The following is a 17188-nucleotide window of genomic DNA, read 5'->3' as shown; positions in this document are numbered from 1 at the left end:
GACTAGAACATCACAACGTTTCTAAATATTCTCCTAGACACATTTCACTAATTCCAAATTCATTATAAACCACAAAAACTTCCAAGTTTTCACAATTTATAAAAACCGCGCTTGTTTTAGGGAATTCTTCTATGATGTAATTTCCTACTAGAGTGAGACCATACCATTTCTTAATAAGGGGGTTATTGTATTCCTATAGCTGTATACTGTATAGTTTCAATAAGCACATGCATTATAAACACCCCCTATTACAAAGTGGTATGGTCCAAAATTATTCACGTCACTGTAATGGAATATCCCTTTCTTAATGTTTACCAGGTGTGAATTCTAGACGTGTTTTCTTATCGTAAATTATAATTATGTAATTACGGAAATGAGTATATTTTCAGCAAGGCAATGATGTTTTTTAAACTAAATATTTATCTATTTATTCTAAACTTTAAATAGTTAGTAAAATAACGGAATAAGATATGATGAGATCTATTTTGGGTGTTTCTGAAGAAGGCAGTAAGCCGATAAATAACAGGACAATAATATAGTTTTAATTGGTTTCCCCTTTTTGGGAATTTGTGATATAATTAAATATTTAGGGGTGAAATGAAATGATAGCCATTTTAAAAGATGCAAGGAGACTGTTTGTAAGAACACGAGAGTCGAATTCATGTCCAGGGTACTTATACGAGTGTGTATTCACTAAAACAAAGATTACTATTAATTTGTATACGGACTATGAGTCAAAATGTGGTCGATCTCCGCTTGGTTTCTACTATTTACAGTTGAAACTATGGAGCTTAAAGTATTAGATGGTCTTGTGGAGTGTTTGAGTTGAAAACAGGACAGTAACTTAGTAACATCAATCTTATAGATACATCGTATGTTTTGTTATTTAGAAACAGTGGAACGGCAGTTCACAGACGGTGACTAAGTACCCCGGGCGTTAAACAAACCCACCACCTCCCATTCCATCGATTTTTGAGGGCAATGGTTGGAAAACTAGAACTGCATTAAAATCGCATAATTCTTTCAAATTCAACTTGTTTATTTCTATATATGGCAGAGTCTCAAGAAAAGACGAGTCGTCATTTTAACTTCTAAACGGAGATAATTCTGGACACACATGGATTTGAAGACTCAAATTTCAACGGTGGGTTGTGAACACTATTACTGATTAGCTTAGCTTAAAAATTCCTGTTTCTGAGACTTAAGTATGATTTGTCAAACGGAAGGCGAACCTGTCACTTTAAACTTCAATTGAAAAAGAGTATTTTGTTAAACCTCCAGATACATCAACATGACGAGATGAATATAATTTACATTGTAACCATGTTATCTTTCAACCGTTACAGTTACGATTTGTACAAACGTATGACAAACGTTTGACCGTGACCCCAGTACACCGTATGTCATCACGACCGATAAACGGATAATCCCATCTTTAAAATAACATGTCGCTAGTTTTTTCTCATTCGTGTTAAGTTGAAATTGGCAAAGACATCAATGAACAAAAGAAAGAAAAAACGCGAACAATAACACCAGGAAAGTGAGAATATTGATTTAAAATTTCACGTAATGTTATACAGGGGTTTAAATATCATTAACAGATAAAGTTGAACCTCGTGGGGGGTATGACGAATCATCTTTGCCAACTGAGACATTTTGATATCCCGTAACATTTTCATTTTTTGTAATATATGGCCACTTCGTTCTTACGAATTCTGATTGGACAAATAATCACTTTTGAAATCGTTTCATTTGAAACCCCAAATTGCATTCAAAATTCTATTTCTCAAAAACTTTCTGGGGGAAAAACCCTTCCAGGCGCTCCATTGGAGCATATAGTGCTTCCCCAGAGCTGCCGATAGTTGTCCCATCATTTGAGTCAGTTCGCCCCGCCTTACACCCCCGCCAATTTGTACCTCCAGCCTCGAGAGACTGGCGACGCCACGACGTGAATGAGATGTTTTATACGACGTATCTAACTTTAATAACATTTAAAACCCGACTTGATACGATACTGTAAGATATCTCGCTAGTCTATAAAACTAGTCGTTCTGTTTATTCTACTAGGCTCTTAATAATATTCTAACTTGTTTGATAAATCTCGCGACGACTGTTTATAACATACCCTAATAGTTACATCTTCACAATATCAAATTATAACGAACTGTGTCTAATACCTTGACTGTAATAGCCACATTTCTTGTATCATGGAAGTTTGTTAATGCAGAGATTTGACTGGATTGTACGTAACCGAATACAGCCAATCACAGCCCTCGATTACACGTACATCAGAATGGTTTATAATCTTTCTGTCGAGGGCTCTGATTAGCTGTATTCGCTGGAGTACAATCCAATCAAATTGCTGCATTATGTGATACAAGAAGAGTGGTTATTACAGTCAAGGTATAAGACGAAGTTCATAATAGCTTGACGTTGTGAAGATGTGATACAAGAAAGGTGACTATTACAGTCAAGGTATAAGACGAAGTTTGTAATAGCTTGACATTGTGAAGATGTGATACAAGAAAGGTGACTATTACAGTCAAGGTATAAGACGAAGTTAGTAATAGCTTGACATTGTGATGTATAATTTCGCCGATAACCCCAATCTATATTTCTATGTTTCAGAGAGTAAATAGAAAGTTATTATGTTAAAACCTGGTTGTTTTCAGGTTTCTACCTGTATCATAACTCTCTTCTTGTTATCTGGTAAGTCCATTGTTATTTCTGAAATCTTATTTCCCTCTAAAATTGTTCATTGTACCCCTTTTCAGTTAATTGGAGTCGCGGTGGCTCAGTGAGTAAGACGCTTGCTCGCTAACCTGAAGGTCCAGGGCTCAATTCCAGCATAGGTCACGATAATACCTTCAGATTTTTCAACCCAGTTTCCCCTTGTCAGTGAGTTAGATGCTTGCTCGCTAACCTGGTGGTCCAGGGTTCAATCCCAGCATTGGTCGAGATCATACCCTCAGATTTTTCAACCCAGTTTCCCCCTGTCAGTGAGTCAGATGCTTGCTCGCTAACCTGGTGGTCCAGGGTTCAATCCCAGCATTGGTCGAGATCATACCTTCAGATTTTTCAACCCAGTTTCCCCCTGTCAGTGAGTCAGATGCTTGCTCGATAACCTGGTGGTCCTGGGTTCAATACCAGCATTGGTCGAGATCATACCCTCAGATTTTTCAACCCAGTTTCCCCCTGTCAGTGATGGCTCAGTGAGTCAGATGCTTGCTCGATAACCTGGTGGTCCAGGGTTCAATCCCAGCATTGGTCGAGATCATACCTTCAGATTTTTCAACCCAGTTTTTCCCCCTGTCGTTTGGGACAATAAACCGAGGCCCTGTGTGGTACAGAAAAAGAGCAGCCTAATACTGCTGTCCTGGCAAAATTTCCCTCATTGCACACTGTATGGCGTTGCTCATCTTCATTAGCCCATAAGGTGCAGAGAAGTAAAACTCCAATCATTTCATTTTTTCAGCTCAAGCCTTCCGCCGTGTGTGTTATTTTACTAACTGGTCATGTGATCTATTGGAACCGGCGGCACATTTCTGTATCAAAGACATCGACCCCCAATACTGTTCACATTTAATCTACGCCTTCGCTAACATCAACACGAGCACGTTAGAACTCTCTCCGACCAGACCGGACGACGTGGGTGTGAACGGATCAAAACCACGTTATGAGAAATTTAACGAATTTAAACTAGCATACCCGGAGTTAAAAACTTTGTTATCTGTGGGCGGTTCGTTACAACAAAGTTTAGGATTCGCTAAAGCTGTCAGTGACGCTCAATCCAGAAGGTTGTTCTCTATCAATACTGTGGAATATCTAAGACGGTGGAATTTTGACGGATTAGATTTAGACTGGGAATATCCTGGAGATCCTCTGGGAACCAAACGGAATTATACTTTATTACTGCATGTAAGTATTTTACTGGATTAAAATATGTAATGGGGACGAACTGTAGCTCACTTGGTTAAAGTGTTGAAACCTTGACGTCATTTGATTGGTTATGTCAAAATAATGGTGTGCTTTCAGAAATATATATGCGTTAGAAACGTTCGGTCAACGACCACCCTTCACACACTTCCGCTTTTGCATTTATTTTACCGGAAGTGCACCCATATATTATAACTTTGAATTCTTCAGGATCTACGCCTACAGTTTTCTGAAGAAGCAAGTCAGTCTGGTAAACCGAGACTATTGATATCTATAGCAGCACCTGTCAGTCCTGAAAAACGAGAGAAAGGATTCCAAGTAGAGAACGTTGCTAGGTAACAATTGTGGAATTGGAATAATGCCATGTCGGTATCATCCGAACATCTACATGCTTTCAGACCTATGACAGGTCAATGGCGGCGCCATTGGGTGAGGGTATCCTCTCAGCCTCGAAAAGTGACCCCCTCTCACCCCCTAATTGTACCCCAGTCTCGGGAGGTTGGCACCGCCACTGTGCTCAGTACAGATTATTGGACTGCTAGTTTAGCAAGCAAGTAATCAACTCATTGAGCCACCAAGGCTCTGGCGAATTCAGCAAGATTTGAATGCACAAGATTTACTTCCCTTGCTATAGTAGGACGTAAAACTCCATTCATTTCATTTGCTATAATATTATTAAGACTCAGTTATCTTAATTCAAACGTTTTATTATTTTAGAGAAGTTGATTTTATTAATCTAATGGCGTATGATTTTTTCGGAGGTTGGAATAAAATAGCTGGTTTTAACAGTCCGCTGTATGGTAGAAAATCAGACCCCAGATTCTCACCTTCTATGAATGTGGTAAGTCCTAGAGTTTTACAGTTTGAATCTGGGCTCGTCTAATCCTACTTCTAATAATATCTACAGTCTTTTGCGATAGTGACGTCATAAAACACTTAGTTTTCGTGGAATTGCAGGAACCACAGACGTCTTTACAATCTATTTAACAAGATCTACAGACATCTGATTGAAAATTAGAATGATGTAAATTGATGCTATCAGTGTCCCTGATACACATAAAAAGTTTAGAAAACCTCTTTACAATCTCTTTAACAAGAACCACAGACGTCTGATTGAAAATTAGAATGGTGTAAATTGATGCTATCAGTGTCTCTGATACATATAAAAATTTAGAAAATCTCTTTACAATCTCTTTAACAAGAACTACAGACATCTGATTGAAAATTAGAATGATGTAAATTGATGCTATCAGTGTCCCTGATACACATAAAAAATTTAGAAAACCTCTTTACAATCTCTTTAACAAGAACCACAGACATCTGATTGAAAATTAGAATGATGTAAATTGATGCTATCAGTGTCCCTGATACACATAAAAATTTTAGAAAACCTCTTGACAATCTCTTTAACAAGAACCACAGACGTCTGATTGAAAATTAGAATGATGTAAATTGATGCTATCAGTGTCTCTGATACACATAAAAAAAGTTAAGAAAACCTCTTTACAATCTCTTTAACAAGAACCACAGACGTCTGATTGAAAATTAGAATGATGTAAATTGATGCTATCAGTGTCTCTGATACACATAAAAATTTTAGAAAACCTCTTTACAATCTCTTTAACAAGAACCACAGACATCTGATTGAAAATTAGAATGATGTAAATTGATGCTATCAGTGTCTCTGATACACATAAAAATTTTAGAAAACCTCTTTACAATCTCTTTAACAAGAACCACAGACATCTGATTGAAAATTAGAATGATGTAAATTGATGTTATCAGTGTCTCTGATACACATAAAAAATTTAGAAAACCTCTTTACAATCTATTTAACAAGATCTACAGACATCTGATTGAAAATTAGAATGATGTAAATTGATGCTATCAGTGTCCCTGATACACATAAAAAGTTTAGAAAACCTCTTTACAATCTCTTTAACAAGAACCACAGACGTCTGATTGAAAATTAGAATGGTGTAAATTGATGCTATCAGTGTCTCTGATACATATAAAAATTTAGAAAATCTCTTTACAATCTCTTTAACAAGAACTACAGACATCTGATTGAAAATTAGAATGATGTAAATTGATGCTATCAGTGTCCCTGATACACATAAAAAATTTAGAAAACCTCTTTACAATCTCTTTAACAAGAACTACAGACGTCTGATTGAAAATTAGAATGATGTAAATTGATGCTAATTAGAATGGTTTATCATCATCATTATCATTATCATCATCATTATCATCATCATCATCATCATCATCATTATCATCATTATCATTATCATCATCATCATTATTATTTCAGGAATGGACTGTAAACCAGTGGATTGTAAACGGTGCTGATAGACAGAAGTTAACAGTTGGAATAGCAGGGTATGGTGTGGCCTACATTCTGACTAATGATACAGATTATTCTGTTGGTGCCGAGGTGGTAGGACCAGCTGATAAAGGTCCGTACAGACACATGAAAGGCCAACTGTCTTATTATGAGGTAAGCAGCAGATCGTAGAGCAAAGGTCCCTTGGTTTTGATTTTGGGGAGGGTTGATTCTCACAAATGTACAGTCATTGGGTGGCCTAGATCGTTGGGAAAACGTACGTTGGTTTTGTAAGGAACTACGTCAACGGCATGTGCTCAGTGATGAGCTGACATGGAAAAGCGTCCAAACATTCGGATGGGACAAAAACTGGGGCCTACAGGCTATTTGCGTTAAAGATCCCTTGTCTCTTGGGCTGATATGGAAAAAGTGTCTAGTCGTTCGAATGAGACAATAAACCGAGGCCCTGTGTGCTACAGACTGTCAAAGATCTCTCGACAGTTATAAATAGAGAAAGCAGATAAGTAACTGGTATAGCAATAATATAAGAAGGGAGTTAACTCTTTATAATACTAGCTAAACCAAACTATGATCTTTCTATTCCAGATCTGTGAAGTTTTTGAGAATGCTACTTATGAATGGGACCCGGTACAGAAATCACCCTACGCCTATATAAACAACAAGTGGGTCGGATATGATAATAACCGTAGTGTTACTGAAAAGGTATAGTCCCTGATTTTCCCACAAGATCAACAGCTTCATTGAAATAAGCCTAACTACTCCGGTGGCAGAAGGGGCAGCCACCCTCACTCGCAACCCCGAAAGCAAGTTTTTCGGGCAAAAATCTCATAACTGGGTTATAGATTCAGGCAATTTTAGATATCTCGTCCTCTCTCCGACGTAAAGCTGGCTCGCCACTGTCCGGCAATGCTAGCTCTTATCATTTATTATTCTGACTTAGGCCAGTGCTTTTCATAAGCCACTTTCTATGGCAAGTTTGCTATGCTTATGTATTTTACATGCCAAGGTTTTTGAAAAAGGGAGCCTCTACCATATAAGGCTATTTATTGAGCTGCCCAGTTTAAGTTGTCAAGATGAAGCCTTGATATTTGTATATTGACAGGTGGATTGGATGGTTGAACAGAACCTAGGTGGTGTCATGATTTGGTCTTTCGATCTAGATGATTTTAAAGGAACGTTTTGTAAACAGGGAAAATTTCCGCTATTAAAATCAATTCATCAAGCTGTAGCCAAACATTTCCCAGAGATCGAGTTACAACCTTCTACAACAACTACAACTACAGGTACGTCTACGACTACAGAACCAACAACGACATCGACAGATAAGCCAACAGGAAATGACGTCATCGTACCATCTTCAACAAAACAACCATCAACCAAACCAGAATGGGAAATTGTACCCACTCAACCACCTTTTGAAAATAACAACCGACCGGATAGTAACCCCGATTCTAAATACGGAAATGATCAAAGCGAGAATTTGGTAGACGACAAAGGATCGGTATCAGCAGACGACGGTAAAAATGGCGGCGTAACAACCACCACTTCCGGTTTAGGCCTAATCGCTGTGTTGATAGCATTATTTCTGTAAGTGTTCAAAGATTCGGAGAAGTAGAAAGATTTGTATAAAGATGACTTTGATAACAGTCTTGTAACAGTGAGAGATGTAGACTCTGGGACAATACGTCTTCAATACGTTGAGTCGAATAACTCAGTTCCATAACTTAACAGAAATGGATTCAAAAAGTTTTCTAGCCTTTGTAGATTCAATTTTCTATCGCCATCAAAGCTAAATATGAAAGGCATTCATAACGAACACTAATGGATTCCTTTTACCCGCCCCATTCTCTGCGGTTCCTGAAATTCCAAAAATTGACAAGCTTATGACGTCACAAATACAAATACCAACTAAGCTAAACTATAACGTAATGACCATTTCAACTAAGGAACCACTTGCAGACGTTGGTTTGGAATCGTAGGCCTTTTGGCGATAAAGGTAGCTACAAACTGTGTGTTACAGATAGCCTACTGATGATACACAAACTAGAAAAAACCTATTTCGAATCCCGTATGACGACCCCTTTTTTTCCTTTTTGATATCTGATGTAAATATTGTATCTTGTAATTTATATTGTCTGTGGACAGGTTCTTTTTTGTTTATTTTCTTATCTTTTCTGTCTGTGTTACATCTAGTCATTGTAAAATAAAATAGAAATTATTTTCATTTATTTCAAGTCTATATCTACATGCATTCAAGACTCAAATTTGGCGCACCTGTCCCTTTAAGGGGTGGCGGTGTGCTTCAATTACACGAAGGCATCCATGCGTTATTTCTGAATTACATACGTCTATAAATAATACGATATAAAAATATATTTGAAAAGAGTAAATTTATTATCAGGTCACGTGGAATAACAGAAAAAAACTACACAAATAATAAACAAAACTGTTTGAAGTTATATATTTGTCATACAATAGACATAATCTAGACTCCTTAAAGGGATACTACGTCTTAGAATACACTCGTCCTGTGGCTAATATTTGTGTTTAATAGTGACCATTGGTAAAATAAGTATACATCCCACACTTTATCAAGTTTGAAAAAGCGACAATAAAACTATAATCAGAATTTTTTTAAAAAGTGAGCAAGCGACAAGTCCGTTCAGTTTGAGAAAAAAGAGTCTGGGTAATCAACGCTAAAACAGGAAACAATCATCTTCCGGTGTATACAAACAAACTTTGCCAATTATTAAGATTTTAATGTATAGTTATTACACCAGGTATATCTACTGATGAATATATACTCTTATTGACCAAATTTGAGCAAAATTAAAATTTTATGTTCATTCTAAGACGTAGTATCCCTTTAATTTCATTTCAATTTGAACTTAATCTTTTTTACGATCTACGAATCAACCTTTAATATCAAAATCCGAATATTACCATTATAAATACATTCACCAAATTATTTACACCAATATGAAATTATTCAAATATAAATTGTCTGATAACTTGTTAATTCTTTCAGACGAAGAAAGACATGATTAATATCATTCATAGAAAAACAGATTACATAACAATCTATAATATAACAAAAATACAACTTCAGAATATCATCATTAAAGATGGGTTTCCTTATTTTTTAGTGTCAAATTAAGCAAACTATTCGATTAATTGGTGTTTCTAATGAATTATCATGTATTCTTAATCATATCATTATGTTCTTATTGCATATAATTAAGAGTTTAACCAATCATAAATGTCCATGTATGTTCAGTCTGGATAAACAAAAACAGACTTTTTAACCTTTCTTGATTGGTCACTCATAGGAATTCTGCTGGTAATTCTCTTCTAATTTAGTTAATTATGAATTAATTATGGATATTTGAGACAAACTGGTATTTTTCCAAGTCATTAGAACACATCTACTTTCTATTCATATAAATATTAGCATTTTCATAAATGAAAATAAGGGAACCCATCTTTAATATATGTCTTCTAACTACGACTTCTAACATTTTATATTATCATCATTATTTCAAATATACAATGAACTCAAATTTCAAAATACAACACTTTTTGAACGTAATATAAACCTTATTGAATCTTGATATATCGTGTATTTATGAGCAAGTCCTATATATCACAGTTCAGGTATTTGAAGATATTTCTATACGTATAATCTCTAGATGATATTGAGAAGTAGGTAGAATAATAGATAAATTAGAACACTATTTATAGATATACTCCTTTCTTTACTTTCTATACTTGTTATCTAAATTTGAACTTAGTGCGAACTTTATTTTAATATAAGGTGTGATAAAAACTTACTAATCCCAACATAATATCTTTAGATATAAAAATTTTCTATTAAATTTGAGTACACATGCGTTAAAACTTTATTTTACGGAGCCCCTTAGGCGCAGTTTTCCGTACTTTTATCAAATATTTCGTTTTAAGGAATTCAGTATTTATTTGAATAATATTTACATATATCATATTTATTATATATTAAATTAATATTGTTGTATGTATTTAACTTACTGCCATTAATATCTAATTTACATCATAAACTAGTACATACATTCTCATTATTCAAATAATTCAATAAACTTTTTTGAATTTGTACATCAATATTGACATAATTACAATATATTAAAGATAGGAATCTGTTATGAGTACGACTGGGGATATTCCATATTCTTCTCACACATTTGCGCCAAGCACATAGAAAGTTAGGAAGCGATTTGTGTGTAATATTCCACAGTTGGCATCCATACAGAAAATGAAATGAACTCTTCTGCATCATGTGGGCTAATGAAGACGGGCAACACCATGCAGTGTGCCATGACGGAAATTTTGCCAGAACAGCGGCATTAGCCTGCTCTTTTTCGATTTCCAACTGTCCGGGGATCTTTAACGTGCACAGCCTGTAGTACACAGGACCTCGGTTTATTGTCCCATCCGAATGACTAGACACCTTTTCCATGTCAGCCTCTCTTACCTACATCACTGACAAGGGGGAAACCGGGTTGAAAAATCCGAAGGTATTATCTCTACCTATACTAGGATTGAACCCTGGACCTTCAGGTTAGCGAGCAAGCGTCTAACTCACTGAGCCACCGCGGCTCCCGGCATCCATACAGAGATAAACAATATATTTTAAACAGTGTATATTTAATTCAAGAATATGAACTATTGAAAACATGTAATAAAGAGTTGACACGTGACTCTTCCGATAGAGAACTGAATTAACCCAGGTTTCTATCCCCATAAACATTGGAATCTTACAACTTTAAATCGATTAAAACCGTAGAAGAATGTTTCATCCATATGGATCTAACTAATCCTATATTTTTCGTCAAATCACGAATCGATGGATGTAAACGTGTTGATATTAATATCGCAGAGTAAACATTTTGATATTAATATCGCAGAGTAAACATTTTGATATTAATATCGCAGAGAAAACATTTTGATATTAATATCGCAGAGTAAACATTTTGATATTAATATCGCAGAGTAAACATTCTGATATTAATATCGCAGAGTAAACATTTTGATATTAATATCGCAGAGAAAACATTTTGATATTAATATCGCAGAGTAAACATTTTGATATTAATATCGCAGAGTAAACATTTTGATATTAATATCGCAGAGTAAACATTTTGATATTAATATCGCAGAGTAAACATTGACATCCTGGAAATTTAATTTGATGAAAATGTTAAAATAATGAATCATCCTGAATGGAATTGACTAAACCTATACTTTTCGAGTTCGTCGTGAATCGACAGGTGTAAAGAAACATTTCGAATATTAATCAAATCATCCGCAAACGAATACAAACAATCAGTGCCCTTGACAGACAGTCTGTAAACAATATGACTGTACGTGTAATCGATGACTATGATTGGTTGTATTCGGTAAATTCAGGATTTAAGCTCATAAATCAAAAACATTTTCCCCTGACCTAAAGAATAAATAAAATACGTTGCTTATGGTAGGTTATATTGTGTTAACCTATTAGATACTTAGTTTGGTAGATTACTTTAAATTCTGTATCTTCTTTTTAGGTGTCTCCTTAAGGCGTGGTCCCGTGACTTGGTTCAACCAGTCGCTATGATTTAAGTCGTGATTCATTGTCAAGTTTCTACTGATTTTAGAAGATAACTAGCAGCCTATTTAACGCCCGGTCCACATAATATAGTGTTTACTAAAGATTTGAATGTTGTTTATTTGTGTGTTTTCAGACGAGACGATGTCGAGTTAAAGTTTATCAACACTGGGGAAATGGTTATAGTTTAGAATCATCTGATATCTATTTTTTATGTTTCAGAGAGTAAATAGAAAGTTATTATGTTAAAACCTGGTTGTTTTCAGGTTTCTACCTGTATCATAACTCTCTTCTTGTTATCTGGTAAGTCCATCGTTATTTCTGGAATTCTTATTTTTCTCTCTGAAATTCTTATATTTCCCTCTGGGATTCTTATTTTTCGCTCTGAAATTCTTATTTTTCGCTCTGAAATTCTTATTTTTCGTTTTGAAATTTTTATTTTTCGTGTTGAAATTCTTATTTTTTGCTCTGAAATTCTTATTTTTCGCTCTGAAATTCTTATATTTCGCTCTGATAATCTTATTTTTCGCTCTGAAATTCTTATTTTTCGCTCTGAAATTTTTATTTTTCGTTTTGAAATTCTTATTTTTTGCTCTGAAATTCTTATATTTTGCTCTGATATTCTTATATTTCGCTCTGATATTCTTATATTTCGCTCTGATATTCTTATATTTCGCTCTAAAATTATTATATTTCGTTCTGAAATTCTTATTTTTCTCTCTGAAATTCTTATTTTTCGCTCTGAAATTCTTATATTTCGCTCTGGGATTCTTATTTTTCGTTTTGGAATTTTTATTTTTTGCTCTGGGATTCTTAAATTTTCGTTTTGGAATTTTTATTTTTTGCTCTGGGATTCTTATTTTTCGTTTTGGAATTTTTATTTTTTGCTCTGGGATTCTTATATTTCGCTTTGGGATTCTTATATTTCGCTCTGAAATTCTTATATTTAGCTCTGATAACTTAGTTTTCGCTCTGAAATTCTTATTTTTTGTTTTGAAATTTTTATTTTTCGTTTAGAAATTTTTATTTTTCGCTCAAAAATTCGTATTTTGTACTTTTTTTCAGCTCAAGCCTTCCGCCGTGTGTGTTATTTTACTAACTGGTCATGTGATCTATTGGAACCGGCGGCACATTTCTGTATCAAAGACATCGACCCCCAATACTGTTCACATTTAATCTACGCCTTCGCTAACATCAACACGAGCACGTTAGAACTCTCTCCGACCAGACCGGACGACGTGGGTGTGAACGGATCAAAACCACGTTATGAGAAATTTAACGAATTTAAACTAGAATACCCGGAGTTAAAAACTTTGTTATCTGTGGGCGGTTGGTTACAACAAAGTTTAGGATTCGCTAAAGCTGTCAGTGATGCTCAATCCAGAAGGCTGTTCTCTATAAATGCAGTGGAATATCTAAGACGGTGGAATTTTGACGGATTAGATTTAGACTGGGAATATCCAGGAGATCCTCTGGGAACCAAACGGAATTATACTTTATTACTGCATGTAAGTATTTTACTGGATTAAAATATGTAATGGGGACGAACTGTAGCTCACTTGGTTAAAGTGTTGAAACCTTGACGTCATTTATTTGGTTACATCAAACAAAAATAAGAATAGTCGTATGCTTTCAGAATTTTAAATCTAATCTTGCCCATAAATTTAAAAAACACCACCCCACTTCCGCTTTGCAATTGTTTGACCGGAAGTGCACCCACACGATGAATTTGAATTTTCCAGGATCTACGCCTTCAGTTTGCTGAAGAAGCAAGTCAGTCTGGTAAACCGAGATTATTGATATCTATAGCAGGACCTGCCAGTTCTGAAAAACGAGAGAAAGGATTCGAAGTAGAGAACGTGTTCAGGTAAGAATTCTTGTGGATTTGAGATAATGCCATGTCGGTTGTCTCAACAGAACATCTACATGCTTTCAGATCTGTATAACTGACATCGGATGGTGCTCCAAAAACCTATGACAGGACAGTAGTGGACGTACCCTCTCAACTTTGAAGGTGTCCCCCTTTCCCTTCACCCAGTATTTGTACCGGGAGAATGGCACCACCACTGTGCCAGTATTGAATTTCGGACTGCTAGATTAGCGAGCAAGCCTCCAATTCATTGAGCCATCATTGTGCTATAGTAGGACGTAAAACTCCATTCATTTCATTTGCTATAATATTATTAAGACTCAGTTATCTTAATTCAAACGTTTTATTATTTTAGAGAAGTTGATTTTATTAATCTAATGGCGTATGATTTTTTCGGAGGTTGGAATAAAATAGCTGGTTTTAACAGTCCGCTGTATGGTAGAAAATCAGACCCCAGATTCTCACCTTCTATGAATGTGGTAAGTTGTAAAGTCTAATCCTACTTCCAATAATATCTACAGTCTTTTGCGATAGTGACGTCATAACTTAGTTTTAGTGGAATTACAGGAACCACAGACATCTGATTTAAAATTAGAATGGTGTAAATTGATGCTATCAGTGTCCCTGTACATGTTTCCACTACTACACTACGCGTGTAAATTGTGTTGAAACGTAATGTGCTTTGTTATTAAAGAAGTGAGTTATACCATAATATACCCCTTGTGTTTTTTGTTATATCTACTCTCCACTTCTAAATGTTGTTCAAATCTTGTCCCTGATACACATAAATTTTTTAGAAAACATCTTTACAATCACCAAAAGTAGACCATTGAATAGGTCATCATCATCATCATCATCATTATCATCATTATCATTATCATCATCATCATTATTATCATCATTATCATCATTATCATCATCATCATCATCATCATCATTATCATCATTATCATTATCATCATCATCATCATCATCATTATCATCATTATCATTATCATCATCATCATTATTATCATCATTATCATCATTATCATCATTATCATTATCATCATCATTATCATCATCATGATCATCATCATTATCATCATCATCATCATCATTATCATCATTATCATTATCATTATCATCATTATCATTATTATTTTAGGAATGGACTGTAAACCAGTGGATTGTAAACGGTGCTGACAGACAGAAGTTAACAGTTGGAATAGCAGGGTATGGTGTGGCCTACATCCTGACTAATGATACAGATTATTCTGTTGGTGCCGAGGTGGTAGGACCAGCTGATAAAGGTCCGTACAGACACATGAAAGGCCAACTGTCTTATTATGAGGTAAGCAGCAGATCGTTGGGAAAACGTCCATTGGTTTTGTAAGGAACTACGTCAACGGCGTGTTCTCAGTAATGGGCTGATAATAAGCTAACATGGAAAAGCGGATAAGTAACTGGTATAGCAATAATATAAGAAGGGAGTTAACTCTTTATAATACTAGCTAAACCAAACTATGATCTTTCTATTCCAGATCTGTGAAGTTTTTGAGAATGCTACTTATGAATGGGACCCTGTACAGAAATCACCCTACGCCTATATAAACAACAAGTGGGTCGGATATGATAATAACCGTAGTGTTACTGAAAAGGTATAGTCCCTAATTTTCCCACAAGATCAACAGCTTCGTTGAAATAAGCCTAACTACTCCGGCGTTGCTAGCTCTTTTTATTCATTATTGTGACCTAGGCCAGTGCTTTCATGAGACTGTGGGTTAGTAAGTCTATGTGCACACTCTTTAGTCTATGTGCACACTCTTTCGCTCCTGTTCTGTAGGTCCGATCAAGTGCATGATGGGATAGCGAAGCCGCCATGTTAGTCAAGGCATGTTGTTCGTTTGTCGAGTAAGCTTCATCGTATGTCGATTATATAATGTTTGTCATTACTAAAATATGTTGTAAAACTGTATCATCATTCAAATATACTTCTTAAACTGTTATGGTGTTATCATAGCCTTCGTGAACTCTACAAGACTATGTTCTCATCACCATCTAACACTTATTATAATTGCGGTGGTGTCACTTATGAACTCCTAAGCCACTTTCTATGGCAAGTTTGCTATGCTCATGTATTTTATATGCCAAGGTTTTTGAAAAAGGGAGCCTCTGTCGTATAAGGCTATTTATTGAGCTGCCCAGTTTAAGTTGTCAAGATGAAGCCTTGATATTTGTATATTGACAGGTGGATTGGATGGTTGAACAGAACCTTGGTGGTGTCATGATTTGGTCTTTCGATCTAGATGATTTTAAAGGAGCGTTTTGTAAACAGGGAAAATTTCCGCTATTAAAATCAATTCATCAAGCAGTAGCCAAACATTTCCCAGAGATCGAGTTACAACCTTCTACAACAACTACAACTACAAGTACGTCTACGACTACAGAACCAACAACGACATCGACAGATAGGCCAACAGGAAATGACGTCATCGTACCATCTACAACAAAACAACCATCAACCAAACCAGAATGGGAAATTGTACCCACTCAACCACCTTTTGAAAATAACAACCGACCGGATAGTAACCCCGATTCTAAATACGGAAATGATCAAAGCGAGAATTTGGTAGACGACAAAGGATCGGTATCAGCAGACGACGGTAAAAATGGCGGCGTAACAACCACCACTTCCGGTTTAGGCCTAATCGCTGTGTTGATAGCATTATTTCTGTAAGTGTTCAAAGATTCGGAGAAGTAGAAAGATTTGTATAAAGATGACTTTGATAAAAGTCTTGTAACAGTGAGAGATGTAGACTCTGGGACAATACGTCTTCAATACGTTGAGTCGAATAACTCAGTTCCATAACTTAACAGAAATGGATTCAAAAGGGGGTTTTTTCTAATCTTTGTATGTATATATGGGGATCACTTATGGATTTAATTTTCTACAGCGACAGAAGCTAAATTGGAAAGAATTCATAAGAACTTTTCAAGGTTATGTTCATATCTAGGGAACACTAATGGATTCTTTTACCCGCCCCATTCTATGTGGTTCCTGAAATTGTGCAAAATTTACCAGCTTATGACGTCACAAATACAAATACCAATTAAGCTAAACTATAACGTAATGACCATTTCAACTAAGGAACCACTTGCAGAAGTTGGTTCGGAATCGTAGGCCTTTTGGCGATAAAGGTAGCTACAAACTTTGTGTTACAGATAGCCTACTGATGATACACAAACTAGAAAAACCTATTTCGAACCTATTTATATTGTCTGTGGACAGGTTCTTTTTTGTTTATTTTCTTATCTTTTCTGTCTGTGTTACATCTAGTCATTGTAAAATAAAATAGCTAGTAATTATTTTCATTTATTTCAAGTCTATGTCTACATGCATTCAAGACTCAAATCAACTCCCGGAAATAAATGG

At 35.5% G+C, this 17188-nt stretch overlaps 1 protein-coding gene across 1 annotated transcript; it reads left to right on the top strand.

Annotated features, from left to right (window-relative positions):
• Window positions 1–1117: 1117 nt before the first annotated feature.
• On the top strand, window positions 1118–17120 carry LOTGIDRAFT_237110 (hypothetical protein; the record flags this gene model as incomplete). The annotated part of the gene is made up of 16 exons (XM_009068878.1): window positions 1118–1144; window positions 2673–2709; window positions 3476–3918; window positions 4147–4271; window positions 4654–4777; window positions 6251–6436; window positions 6869–6985; window positions 7386–7870; window positions 12040–12082; window positions 12170–12206; window positions 12969–13411; window positions 13646–13770; window positions 14129–14252; window positions 14921–15106; window positions 15297–15413; window positions 16004–17120. The coding sequence occupies 16 exons, from the start codon at window positions 1118–1120 to the stop codon at window positions 16490–16492; spliced, it is 3108 nt and encodes a 1035-aa protein (XP_009067126.1). The 3' UTR covers window positions 16493–17120.
• Between the last annotated feature and the right edge of the window lie 68 nt (window positions 17121–17188).

Source organism: Lottia gigantea (genome assembly GCF_000327385.1).
Source record: "Lottia gigantea unplaced genomic scaffold LOTGIsca_95, whole genome shotgun sequence".
NCBI classification, from domain to species: domain Eukaryota; kingdom Metazoa; phylum Mollusca; class Gastropoda; family Lottiidae; genus Lottia; species Lottia gigantea.
This window is presented reverse-complemented; position numbering and strand designations above follow the sequence as displayed.